Raw genomic sequence first — 14016 nt, forward strand, 5'->3', positions numbered from 1 at the left:
TTCTGGATCATTACCTGGGATCCTACTGAATACCCTAACTAGTACGTTGGGCTTATGACTTATGCGTTCGAAAGCATTTCGGCGAGTCACACAAGACACTTCCCAGGATACATAGAGACAAAGAAAAAGTTGAAGTTAAAAAGATTTTGATTTCATTGAAGCTCGAGCTAAGTTTACAAAATTAGGCCGAAGTCCGACTACAAGTACATCAAACAAAAGTAAAAACAAAACTCCGACTAATCACCGGAGTCGGCTTCTTCCATCGGGAGAAGACCGGTGGCGATCGGCGTGTCTGCTCGGGTCGGGGTAGCCTCAGTGGTCGGAGCCGCCGGGCCTTCGGCAACTTGGTCTGCGTCGGCCTCCACTACGGTGGTGCGATCTCCCGACGATGGGTCGGCTGTCTCCTCCACAGCTTGGGCCTCCGACTCTGGAGAGACGATGCTACCAAGGTCGAGCTCCGGATACAGGCAGCGGATGGCTTTCCGAGCATCCTCGTACCCTACTCGGTACGAGAGGAAGCCGCTCTCCAGAAGCTCTTCTCGATATTCCTTGGAGTCGTGGAAGTCCTTCACGGCCCGACCCATGGCTTCTTTTGCCGACTCCGCCTCCGCTCTTGCTATGTCCGCATCAGCTTGAGTGGTGGATAGGCTCTCTTCGGCCTTAGCAAGATTTTCTAGACTTATTCGGAGCTGCTCGCGTTCGGCCTTGAGCTCTTTGGCGAAGTCGTCCCGCTCGCGTCGCAGCCGACGAACGGTGCGGGACTTCCGCTTGGCATCTTCGTGGGCCGACTGCAGCTCGATCCCCGAAGCGGCCAGGGCACCGATGAGTCGGGAGACCTCCTCGGAGAGGCGGGAAATCTCCACCTCAAGCCGGGCCTCCCGGTCGACCGACACCGCCTTGTCGGCTTCGGCGGCCATGGCCTTGTCTTTCCAGGCCGCCCGGAGATTGCCGAATCTCCGATACCCGACCTCCAATTCGGACATATTGTAAATCAACTGCGGACAACAAAGCCGACTGTCAGAAGATCGAACTTATGAAAGGCAACGACGAGAACGAAAAGTAAAGGGAAGAGACTTACCCGAATCATGGTTGGGTAGAAGGAGGACAGCATGTTAGATACCCTCTGGTTCTTCATGACCTCATGATCGGCTGGGAGGATAACTGTCTGACATAGCCTCCTGGCCAAGTCGTGGTTGGCCAGGGCTGACGCTCCTTCGGGAAGTGGGGAGTCGGTCGACGCTCCACCACCGGCCGACCTCTTGTCATCGTCGGGTGCCATCGGGGCCTTCCCTCGTGCGGACACCCAGGCCCTAACGTCGGAAAGGGAGGGCATGCTCGAGCCCGACTGGGTCCCTCCCGAAGGTGCGGCAGCCACCGACGCAGGTTGTTCGGGCTCGTGCGCCTCTTCCCGAACCTCTTCTGCCAGCTGAGCAGCCGGCACACCCTCGATCGATTCCTCGGTCATCCGTACCTCGGGCGAGGCTGCTCCCTCGATCGATGGTTCCTCGGATGGGACTTCAATGGGCACTGTCGGCACCGACAGTGCGATGATCGGCTCTCGATCCGACGCCCGTTCAGAGTCGGGCTCCGCCTCTGCCCCCGCCGGCTCGCTCGGCGGAGCTACCTGAGGCCTCTTGGGAGGCCGCGTGGTTCGGCCCCTTGCGTCGGCCTCTTCCGCGTCGCGTATTGCCGAACATCGGCTGCCGTCAATCTCGTCCTCGGCGGCATATCTGCAATGATGACAGAGGATCGGCATCAAAAAAAAATAAAAATAAAAACACAAACCTAGGCGAGGAACCGAGCTGAGACCGACGTCATACAGGGCCTGCTCGGTGACGAGCTCCTTCTGCTTCGGCACCGAAATATCTTTTAGACGGTGGAAGTCTTCCCAGTTCCCGACCTCCACCCGACTGTTCTCGTTTGGTTGGGTTCGGGGGTCCCCCCAGCGGGTAGAGAACCCCCAAGGAACGGAAGAAGAGACGAAGAAGAACTGGTTCTTCCATCCATGAATCGACGATGGAAGACCAGTAATAAAGGAGAGACCCTTCCGAGGGTTGAAATACCACCACCCTTGGGCTTTAGGGTGGGGTCGGAGAACAAAAAAAGCTCGGAAGAGTGAAAGGCGATGGTTGGTCGGCAAAAGCCGACACAACAGAGCAAAGCTGACTACCAGTCGGACCGAGTTCGGTGCAAGCTGCACCGGACACAGCCCGTAGTAGTCCAGCACGTTCCGGACGAACTCCGAAACCAGAAAGCGAAGACCGGCCCGGAGATCCTCGACGTAGAAGGCCACCTGGCCCGCAGGCGGGTTGTTAACCCGACCATTGGCTCCAAGGGCGAACAGCTAAAACTGCTCCGGGATGCAGTACTGCTCCCGGAGCCGATCAACGTTCGGCCCCGAAAGTGAAGAGACCTCCACCTCCGGGGTCAATCGAGAATCGTCAGTCGGGTTCCTCGACCGACTTCCTCGTAGAGATGTTCTAGCCATTATGCTGGAACAGAAGTCAAAGAATAAGAGGAAGAAGGAAGAGGACTACGAGAAAGCGAGGAAGAAGACAAAGGACAACGATGAAGGCTCACTGAGGGAGGAAACAGGGACGATTACCTGAGGCAAGGGACCGCTCAACCAGAGTCTCGACAGCAAGTTTGAAAAGTAAAAATCCGGATGCAGGTGACCCTGTATATATAGTGCCCCCTGACGGCCGAGATGAAAGCGCGACCAGCGAGGATCTCCCAGATCGTGACACGTGGCGATATCTGGACCCTCCTTCAGCCCGACGGTTCAACGTACCTGCCTTCAGATCAGGCCACGTCACCGCCATCCGCTTGAGCGGATCTAGCCCAATAGCCCCCTGCCACGCGACGGAAAAGCCGTGGCGGTTCGTGTTCCCGAAGAGACGGCGGAAACGGCGGTTCCCATTCCCGATAGGATGCCTGACGCCTAACATCGACGGGATGCCTGACATCGACGGGACGTCTGACACCGACGAGTCGCCTGACATCCGTAAGACGTCTGGCACCAGATCGAACGATGATACGATCGTCAGAGTCGGAGCATAATGTGATGGATATCCACTCCTTTCGTCCGACGCCGCCGCCCACGCAAGGACGCTGGCCAGCACGCCATCCGACTTAGGAGTAGGGGGGGCAACTATTGGGATATACCGACCGATCCCTCTCACACCGACTCACCGTCGGGCCCGCCTGACCGACGTCCGACTCTACCGACGGCACCGACCGACGACTGCCGACACCGTCCGACCGAGTATATGTCGGTCGGACAGACCCTCTCCATTTCCGACTGGCCGAAACTGCGGAGCCCGATATCCGACTCCCGCAACGCGTCCGACTGACCGACGGAGGGTCCCTGGGTTTTCACCCGGCATTCCACAACCAGACGCCGACGTGCAGTCGGTCGGCTCCTCCAAACGCCGTACGACTGCTGAAGGCCATCCGTCCTGACAGAGGCGTGCGGCATAGCCGCCCTGGGATGTCGTCCTACCCTAGACAGGGGTCAACCCTAGTGATTTGACAGCCCCACGGCGATTTGACAGCCCCACGGCGACTCTGACACGACGATCTGACAACTCTCCAATTGTCTGCACCATTAATGACGGCGCCATGCTGCGCTCTTCTATAAAACGGAGAAGGCAATAGTGCTGGAGGAGGTCCCTTCGAAATCTTTGGACTTACTCTCCCTCTCTCTCTCGTTGAGCTCCTTGATTTTTTTCTACTGTTGCCTAGTCTCCTCTCTGACTTGACCATCGGAGGGTCTCCGCTGGAGTCATCTCCGATCAGTGTGGACTTTCCTTGTAGGTGCTCGTTTTCGGTGATCAGACGATGAGGAGATTGACCGCAATAGGTCTTGACACGCCAGGTTCCTGGACTTTATGAAAAATATCAAAGTGAGCAGATGTACATGAAATCTACTGATGATCGTGGGCATGTAGCTTGATGAGACGTTAGAATTTGTCAGAGGTTTAGCTCCTGCTCTAAGTAATAGTAATTTAGATTTATCTTCTTTTTCACTTCATGGTTTGCATGTGAATGCTCATTCTCTCTCTTTTTCTTTTTGCAAGGGTTGGGGGTTCTAAATTTCTCATACCACCACCACCTCTCCACTTGGGCCGAAATCAAGGTCCCTGGGTAAACCAAGCCTATTGTTTGTGCAACTTAAGTACTAAGAAATAGAGCTCAAAAGAAAGGGTTTATGTCCTTTGATATCGAACATTTGCTCCTTGCTTTAAGTGGCAAGGGATGGTACCATTGGAATTCATGTTCAACGAGTTAGAATGCTAAGGATAATACTTGGTGCTGTGGGTTCTACAGTAGATATGGATGGATTGCATTTCCTAATATCAGCAGGGGAACATACTTGTTGTGGTCATATAATCTAATTTGCGACATTCGATAAGTGTTTATATCCAAGTAATGTGCATCATTAAAATAAATGTTAGTATCTAAATAATGTGTATCATTAAAATTAATATTAGAATATGATCAGTATGTCGTGTTGGGTTGATCATCATATTCAAAATTTTTCTTTTCATATCCAATAGCCAATAATGAATTGAGATTCGGCATATTATTTGCACACAGACCTACTCTTAGAACTATAAAGTTTGTTATTATTAAACTAGACCGCCTAAAGATCTGCTCATGGTAACTACTATTTGCAAAGAGCAATACTATAGTGACTAAAAATGTTATTAGCCTCTTTGTACGTGAGCCGTGGTGTGTATTGATGGAGTGCTTGACTTATCGTGCATTATTATTTACAAAAAACTAGTAACTTCAAAAATTAATTTAATATTCATTGCTATCAATAATTTTTATTTTTGATTGTTGGGCATCTCAAGATTGTTATAATAAATATATAGAAATTTCATCCGAGATTCAAAAAAAATGTATAAGATCATATCATAGTCATGACACTTATTGAATCCATACATGATATTGTATATGTCTACGTATTTTCAATTTAAGAAAATTCTAGTACTACCATCCAAAGGTTGACATACCTATGTCCTTGCCAAGTCATCGGTGGCCGAAGAGTACTTCATTGGATAGAAAAACTTCAACCTATTCTGTATTGAAAAAAGTTTCGGCTTTCTAAGGCTCTAATCAGATTCAAACTTTTTACTAAACCAAGACAGAACTCAAAAATCTAATGGTGCCCAACTTAATTGACCCGACTGATTTATAGGTTTAGATCCAGCTTGCCTGGCCAATTATGTGGCAAGCATACTATCTCAAGTATTTTCGAGGTCTAGTTTTACATTCTAGAATAGATGAATCTAATCCAAAACAATGCCCAATAAGATCTGCCAAATATCTAGCTTGTCTATTACGATTGAAGAGAACATGATTCTGAAAGGAATATGAATCTTCATGGTTATGAATTAGCTTCATTTTTGATATTAGAGGCTAATTTTGGATGGAATCAATTCATGTATTTCCTTACTCCCTTTGTAAATATTATATATATATATTTTTTTTGTGTAATCGTATTTTTTTTTCTTTTTTTGAACAAGATATATAGTCTCTAATTAGGAAACCCTTATCATATGCATATTTGAATCAGCGGATATCATTTTTTTTTAAAAAAAAAAGTAATGTTATTATTACTTTTTCTTTTCCTGATAACAACAATTTTTTTTTTTTTTTTTTTCTGAATGAGACATAGTTACCAATCTTGGGAATCCCAGATCCGCATTCTCTGATTGGATTGCCACCTCTCTCTCTCATTCTCCCTTGTTTCCTTTCCTCATCCAAACCCATTCCCTCAGGAAATCGCTCTTCTCTTCTCTCCATCCCAATGGATCTCCCGGTCTCTGATCCCCTTTGGCGAAAGACGCCGCCCCCCCGTCCCACCCCTGCCCCCACCGCGACTCCGAGATGGTCCACAAGCTCGCGCAGCTCCTCCTCCCCGGCCTCGCCACCGCCTGCGTCGATGCCACCGCCGGCAACCTCTTCTCTGGGCCCTCCTCCATCGCCGTCGACCTTCGAAAAGAGATGGTCGAGTACCTCACCCAACGCAGCCAAACCTACATCGCCGAATCGATAATTCATCCCGAGAACGCCGATCTCGATCCAAATCCCACCGAAGAGAAGCCCGACGACCCGGCCGACATCGTCTCCGACCTCATGGAAGAATTCGCCAGCTCGAAAAGAACCATGTTCGGCCGCGTCTCCGGCTGGCTGCTGAGCGAGAGCCGGGAGGACAAGATCGACGATTTCGGTCAAGAAATGGAGATGAATCGATTCTGGTCGATCGACAGAAGGGAGTCGGTAGCGGAAATTCTGTTGAGGAATCTGGATTTCAAGAACGAGTTCCATTGTGGGATGAAATTCGACACGGAGGAAGCATTGGCCGAGCATAAAAACGGATGCGAATTCCGGCCGGTGGAGTGCGACAGCAAGGGCTGCATGGCCAAGTTCTGCGCGGCGCACCGGGAGCGGCACTACGCGGCGTGCCCCTACAGGGTGGTGCCGTGCGAGCAGGGGTGCTCGGAGAGCCTCGTCCGGCGGGAGATGGATCGGCATTGCATCACGGTTTGCCCGATGAGGATGGTGAATTGCCCCTTTTTCCCTGTCGGGTGCCAGTCCGCGTTCCCGGCGTGCGGCCTTGCGCGGCATTGCTCGGAGTTCCTCCGGTCGCACCTCCTGTGCGTTCTGCCGCTGGTTCACAAGCAGGAGGGGTTGTCCACAGAGGAGATGGAACGGCGGGCGCAGCTGCTGGAAGAGGTATTAAGTGATACATTACAAAACAAGCATTACCTTGTTCGCTAATTGAATAAATCCCAATTTAATCGTAGAATTAGATAACCTTTAAGAATTTCGTATTGCTTATTGTTATTTTTTGCATCATGTTCGGATATGAAGGATGAAATTACTATATAGGTTAGTATTCCTTCTCAAAATATATAGATGCTTCAAGCTGAATGGTCTCTAGTGACTCTTACATTTTAATTGGACAAGGGATAGGATATGGTACACTGGCCGAATTTTTGGTAGCAATCTCAGCAACATGTATTTACTGTCTGTTGTCAATGCAATCTGTGAATGTGGCTCACGTAGAGATTGTTCTGACTTCTGAGTATGGATCTAGTTTCAAAAAAGGTGTAAATATTTGCTCGAGATTGTTCTGACTTCTGAGTATGGATCTAGTTTCAAAAAAGGTGTAAATATTTGCTCAAATTTTTGATGCATTGACTGCTGTAAAGAATTTGTTCTTGTGTGTCCTTATATTGTTAAATTCTTGTATATAACTCTCCAAATTCTTCTAGATAACCAATAGAACATTTAAAATGTGACTTTATATATGAATTGAATAGATAACGGCTCTAAGGGTCAAATACTCAAACATCTGAAGTTAGGAAGGGTTATGTCTGTACCAAGGCTCATGTATTGTTAACTTATGACACATGAAGCTTAATTTGCCACCATTCTGCTTAAAAGCATCAATAAAATTAAAGGATCTCCTAGTGATATATTTCAGTCTCTTTTCTTGATTGGGAATTTGGAAGAGCATGACTGGAATCTGATAGTAGCAGCAGCGATCACTGCATTGACAGCGTACAGATGATGCTCTATTTTGAAGGAGATATCACCTAACCTGAATTGGCTTCGATCAGCATCCAAAGTTCACAGTGATTTCCTTTTAGTTGTAGGAAAATAAAAAAAGATCGGTAGAGAACATACCTTCATGTGTTCTGCAGGTTGGAAATTCTAGATGGCACGCTTGTCATTTCTTGTCTAGATGCGAACTTCCTATTCCACATTTACATGCTGTAGATAAATGTATCCAAAGGCACTATCATGTGCCATAGGTCTCTCCTGCTTTCTTATCCTCTTCTTTTGGCTTCCTTTGCTTATTTTGAACATCATAAGGCATCATTTAACAAGTTTTTACATGTTGAGGTTAATCAATTTTTGGTAGTAGATCCATATTGCTAACTGTGTTAAGGTATGTTTTCGTTTAGTTATTCTTAATGAGGATGGATGATGGAATCCTATTAAGACAGATTTGAAAATTTGACCCCCAATTGTCATGCCGATGTTTATATCCATGTTTATATAAGCATAACTGAACCAATGAAAAAAAAAAGAAAAACTCCGGTCTTTGTTGTAATCCTGTAACTAGCGTGTTGGTTTCTAAACAGCATAAATGGCTATAATGCATCATCGGACAGACAATATGGTGGGTTGTATGTGTTGTTGCTTTGTAGGAGTGAGTTTGATCAGGGAGGGTCTAAATCTATTAGTTAACTGCTAATACGTTCCGCACAATAATTCCTATTCAAGCATCTGCTATTAGCATTGCATGCACATCCTGATCATTTGTGCTAACAAGTGGATGCACTGATTCGCACATGCTATTATCTCTCTGTCAAAACCAGAACGCATTGTTATCATTTTCCTTTTTTCCTCCTTTTGTGCCAATGTCAAAGAAAAAATTATGGCGATCTCATTTAAAATATTTTCAGATTGGTTGATGTAACTCCAAAATCAATGGGTACTGCAATCATATTTATAAGATGAAGTTTTTACAGATTAACACGTACACAAAATCATGTCATCCTGCTTTTTGTTATCTTATTGTACTTGGCAGCAATGTCAGAGTGAACTATCAGGAGCTTTGGATGTAAGATCTCTAACTTTTGCGATTAAGGAGCAAGAAGCAAAGATAAGAAATTCATAGGCGACCTCCTTAAAGATAGCTAGAGGATGGAGTACAAGATACCCGGCCAAAGCTTCCACATGTCAGCAAAGATGAGTCATGAGATGAGACTTAATGGTGCATTAAGAGTAAATCATGCATTTTATGCTTCATTTTTCTTTCCAAAGTTCTATGTGATCAATTTATTTGAAGAAAAGTTTGCAGATCCTTTCTTTCCATCAACTTTTGGTGGGTCTGTGTAGCTAACAATACTTGTTTCTATCACTATTATTTTGTACTGAAAAGCGTACAGGATTGAGCATTTTCCATTCTGTTGAGATTTAAGAGATGAGTCTCGGCATTTCAGTGAATTGGAGAGGTGTGGCTGGCATTGTCTCCGAGTGGGTTGAGGCTTCCCTATTCATTTTTGTAATATTTACTTTGGAGAATTAAGTGGTATGAGGTTATGGATGAAATGGAATTTGGATGCATGGAAATAATGCAATTCCCTTCCTCACGCTGTCCAGGAGTTCTTCCTTCTTCTTTCCTCCCTCTCCTGGCATTCTGACGATCACGGACAATCTTCTATGTGGACCTGTTAAACTTTTCATGTGTATATATGGATGCCCTGAAGCATTTCTCCTTCATTCTATCTTTGAATTAATAGATGAGGCATCATTTTCCTTGCTTAAGGGCAAGGTAGATATTAAAATCAATATCCTTCATTTGCGCATGAAAAAGAAAAATGCACATCAAAATCTATGAATCTATCTACATTCTGGAATGCTAAACAACTTCAAAGTTATATCGTTGTAAACTAATACAGCCGAGTCAATCTACATGTTGACAGACTGAACAACTTAAATATTAGATCTCTGTGACTTCTATCACTTCAAAGAGGCAAACTCAATGATCCAAATTAACGAGGGGAATGGAACATATGATCGAGTTGAGTGAAATTGACCATAACAAGTTATTTAACATGTGGTTGGCTTTGTAAAGTTACCAAATCAAGATAGCCTCAGGGAGAATGAATCTCAATTTACAGATTAGAGCCTTATTGTCTTCAGCTCTTCACAAGAAATGACAAAATATAAATTTCCATCCCCTGGCCTTACGTCGTTCCTTCTTCAGGTGCGTGCTAAACTCATGGACTTCTGCTACACTGCACTGCCATTTGTTCACGGGTCACGAATCTCAAAGTCAAAGAATATATTTAGGCAGGTTGCTTAGCCACCGCGGGCATTTCCTTGTCCCTCCCACGATCTGACCGTTTGATATCGATCCCACGGCTATCGTTGCATGCTTACAAACTAGCTAACTATGTGTAGCGACTCATATCGAATCTCCACGAGGACCCATTTATAAAGCTTCCTAGGGTTTAAGCTCTCGGAGTTTGCCCCCCCTTTTTTCCGCCGAGAGCCGCCCTCCCTCGATCCAGAGAGCGTCGCCGAGGTCGCAGCGATGGTATCCCTCTCTTCCCCGGCTCCCCTATCTCTCTCCTCCTCCTCCTATTTGTCCTTGTGCCTTCTTGATCTCTTCTCTCTCTTCTAGGGTCGGAGAAGCAATCGAACCCGATGAGGGAGATAAAGGTCCAGAAGCTGGTGCTCAACATTTCCGTCGGAGAGAGCGGCGATCGCCTTACCCGCGCCGCCAAGGTAAACCTTCTCGCCCTCCCCCTTGCGGAAGACTCGGGATCGATTACCGGTAGAGTTTTCTGTGGGACTTTTTTTAACTAATTGCACGGTTGATGAAAAGAGATCATTTGTCAAAACTCTATCGTTTGTGATTCTTGTGAAGCAGTGAGAATGGAAGGGTTAACAAAATCGAAACGTTTATGGAGTAAAAATTATCTCTTTTTGTTTTTTTGAAAAGTAGTAAATGTAGGTACTTTTTCTGGTGATTTGTAATAACCGAATGCCAAGATTGTGAACCGAAAATACTTTGTTTCCATCCTAAAACATTTGGATTGGACCTTTCAAAAGATGCTTCATGCGAAGAATCAAAAATTAATTTAGATTGTTTCGTCCAACTTTCGTCATTGTTTCCATCTGGTTCGTCAATTACCTGTATCGTGGAAATAAAGTCAGCGTTGGATTTACTGAATCAACTCTTTGATATTAGTAATGGGTTATGTTAGTTATGATATATTCCTGGAAGTTTGTAAATATAGCTCCAAAAAGCTTTAGATAAGCCTTAGCTTGGTACGTCCCAGGAGGGAAATATCAGCCAGACAGCTTAAAAAATTCACAAATAAGAACTGACTGCACTGAAGAGGTCATTCTGGATTTAGTCATATGATAAAGAGGCCACTTGTCAATTAGAAGAATATAATGTATTTGCTTCTTGCCAATTTGATGTGTCCTAAAACAGTCATTGTAACAAGTGTCAAATGCTCCACTACAATCTTCAACATCGAAGGAACTTTCTGTTATTTTGCGCTCATCCATGTCCATGATGTATTATTTTTCTAAAATCCATAATAGTTTTAAACGGTTCTTCAGCAAAGCATATTTTTATCAGTTTCCTGGTTCTAATTTATTTTTCATGAATTCTTCCTTTTTGGTTGAAGCTGTTGATATCATTTCATGTTAGGTTGAATTGGCCATGCATCTATATCAGATAACTTTGGACAAGTGCTAAATCTGACCTTGAGATTTTAATATACATAATAATTTCCTACCTTTTGCTGCATGATCTCTGTGTTGCCATTTTCTAAACAAGTTATATGGAGGATTGCGTTCACGGTCATATTTGCATAAGAAGTTTGGCACTAATTAATAATCAGTCATGACTGTTATGCATTATTATGGTTTGCATAGCATGGGACTGAATCATGTTAGATGAAGGGTGGTAAATATGTAACGTCTGTTACTTGATATGGTGTTGAATATTTTCTTCCTCAACAGGCTAAGCACTGCTATGTCAATGATGTATCAGCATAAACTCTTGTAAATGCCATTGTTAAGACACTTGTTGTACACATTTGTTTATTTATTTGTTTTTTTTTTTTGGGTGGGGGGGGGTGTGTTTGGGTTGAAAAGGATGATCAATATTTGACAAGGATAGTGACAGCCATTCTCGTGTGCTAGAATAGATTCTCATAAAACGTTTTTACTCCCTATGTTTTTAACAAGGTCCCACTTATTCCACTTGCACAGTGATCTAGGCATTTGTGAGGGCTAAGAAATTATTGCACTAGCATTAATGTTTTATGAACATTTAGCCTTTATATATAACTTAAAAGATGAGGAATAAAGGATAGATATGAAACTTTTCTTAAAAGTGATTTGGTGGCATTGTCTGATGGTTGGTGAGGGGTGGACCATGGTAGTTATTTGAACTTTTAAGAGTGGATATAATTTTCGCTGATCAAAGGTGAGATGATAGCCTTTTGGTTGTTTCTTAGAGAAATCCTATGATATATGGCCCTGTCGTACTATGGTGGTCATTGAGGAATAATAAGCTGCCGAAGGTTTGGAGTATAAGTGTATGCATTTAGGCACAACAGTGAGTTGATGGGGCTTATTGTTATATTGGTTGTTTCCTTCCCACGTTGTTCCTCAGCCTTGCAGTAAAACATGGCCTAGTTTTTTCAAGTCTCCATCTCTTCACACTCATCAGCATTGGTGTGGTCTACTGGTATTTAGATCATTTCATGATGTTTTTGCATATGTTAAAAGGTTTTTTGATGCGATGAGAGTATGGTTGAGCACTAAACTAAAGGCCTAACAAAGGCTTTCAAGGATGAAGTGCATCAGTGAATACAACTTAAAAGCTTCCCTTGCCAATGCCTTTCTCTTTACTGTGTAGAAAAGAGTGTTTGTTTGGGGTGTTATTACTATCTAAAGTGCCTGATTAATTATATTGGCAATTTTGGGTCCTCGATTCTCATAGCTGCATGTAGATGTTAATAAGCAGCATTTACCAAAAGCTGTCTGTAATATCTTTGTGTGGGTCTCCCCCTTTTCCCTATTTTTCCTTTTCTTGTTTAGACATTGCAGATAAATGCAGCTGTTCAGAAGTTGTTCAATGGTTAACAGTTGTGTCACGCAGATATTGTTTCTTCTGAGTTCATGACTGAAGGATTTAATTCTATTGTGTGCGATTTTTATAGTTCTCATAATACATGCACCATGAGTGCATTCTATTGTCATTTTCTAATATTCATGATGTGATTACAGGTGCTGGAACAACTGAGTGGACAAACTCCTGTTTTCTCTAAAGGTTGGTGACTCATTTTTACAACATTTATACGTCTACTTGAAATTTTTAAATTGTGTAGCTACATATCCATAATAAGTTCTTTGATTATACAGCCAGGTATACTGTTCGATCTTTTGGTATCCGGCGCAATGAAAAGATTGCTTGTTATGTCACCGTTAGAGGTGAGAAGGCAATGCAACTGCTTGAGAGTGGGTTGAAAGTGAAGGAATACGAGTTGCTGAGGAGAAATTTTAGTGATACTGGATGTTTCGGCTTTGGCATTCAGGAGCACATTGATCTGGGAATCAAGTACGAAATTATTCATTCATCTGCATTTTGCTTTTAAAATTTTGTTTAATAACTGATGGGAAAAATCATAAATCATGGCTAGTCAATGACTGTACAGTTTAGTGATACATTTTAGTTTCCTGAGAAAGTTAAGACCTTGAAGATTTATGCTGCCATCGGCAGGTGTAAAATGGGAGGTATAAGTGGCATCGTCTTCTCACTGGCCATTCCAGTACTGATTACTGGGAGGAAGGGTTGTGATGAGGAATGCTTCTTCTGACACCTCTTGTATGAGAGGGGCTTAAAGTGAGCCCTTCTTTGAGCAGAGTAGCAAACTTCTGAGCCTACTGTTTTGCCACCAACTTTCCTGTTGCATAAATTAGTAAATCATCTATTGTCGAATCAGTTAAAAATGATATAAAAAAGATTTAAACTAATGAGATTCCAAAAGAAACAGAATGTGCTATATTTTCCTCTCTTTTTTTTCTTCCCCTTTTTTATTGGTTTAAATGAATTTTATTGTGGTGGCTATGATGAGTTTTGCTTATTTCTGACACCTCTTGTATGAGAAGGGTTTTACACAAGTCCTTCCATGAGCAGATAAAGCAACCATCTGAGCCTAGTGCATTTGCACCAGCTTCCTATTCCTTCATGCGTCTTTTTTGGTTTTAATAATTTAATTATTACTGCAAACTTTGTTAGCATGTCCATCCTTTGGGACTGTCAAAGATTTGTCCAAGGATTTTTCTTTCTTCTACTACTACTATTCATGAATAAGAGTACTTCTGTAAGGAGGTTTTGGGCTTGATAGGCACCTAGGACTTTTCAGATATTTATTGTTTTGCAATTCACCTGAAGTT

The 14016-nt window shown here is 43.9% G+C and overlaps 2 protein-coding genes and 2 non-coding genes across 4 annotated transcripts in view; all 4 read left to right on the forward strand.

The window, feature by feature from the left end:
- The first annotated feature begins 5724 nt into the window (after positions 1–5724).
- On the forward strand, positions 5725–9175 carry LOC105058735 (uncharacterized). The gene is given in 3 exon segments (XM_010941757.4): positions 5725–5837; positions 5840–6747; positions 8615–9175. Coding segments are annotated over 3 exon segments (1017 nt in total). The 5' UTR covers positions 5725–5818; the 3' UTR covers positions 8705–9175.
- An 839-nt stretch (positions 9176–10014) lies between these two features.
- The window catches only part of LOC105058737 (large ribosomal subunit protein uL5), a 4651-nt gene continuing 649 nt past the window's right edge, over positions 10015–14016 (forward strand). Inside the window, exons 1-4 of the mRNA XM_073249172.1 lie at positions 10015–10129; positions 10216–10320; positions 12847–12889; positions 12982–13177. Coding sequence (XP_073105273.1) covers positions 10127–10129; positions 10216–10320; positions 12847–12889; positions 12982–13177 — 347 coding nt within the window. The 5' untranslated portion in view covers positions 10015–10126. The remainder of the gene's footprint in view (positions 10130–10215; positions 10321–12846; positions 12890–12981; positions 13178–14016) is intronic.
- LOC114914853 (small nucleolar RNA snoR1) lies at positions 13410–13501 on the forward strand. The gene has a single exon (XR_003802712.1). It is a non-coding gene; the product is annotated as a small nucleolar RNA snoR1 (small nucleolar RNA).
- LOC114914851 (small nucleolar RNA snoR1) lies at positions 13683–13776 on the forward strand. The gene has a single exon (XR_003802710.1). It is a non-coding gene; the product is annotated as a small nucleolar RNA snoR1 (small nucleolar RNA).

The sequence above is a fragment of the Elaeis guineensis genome, chromosome 15 (assembly GCF_000442705.2).
Source record: "Elaeis guineensis isolate ETL-2024a chromosome 15, EG11, whole genome shotgun sequence".
Lineage (NCBI taxonomy): Eukaryota > Viridiplantae > Streptophyta > Magnoliopsida > Arecales > Arecaceae > Elaeis > Elaeis guineensis.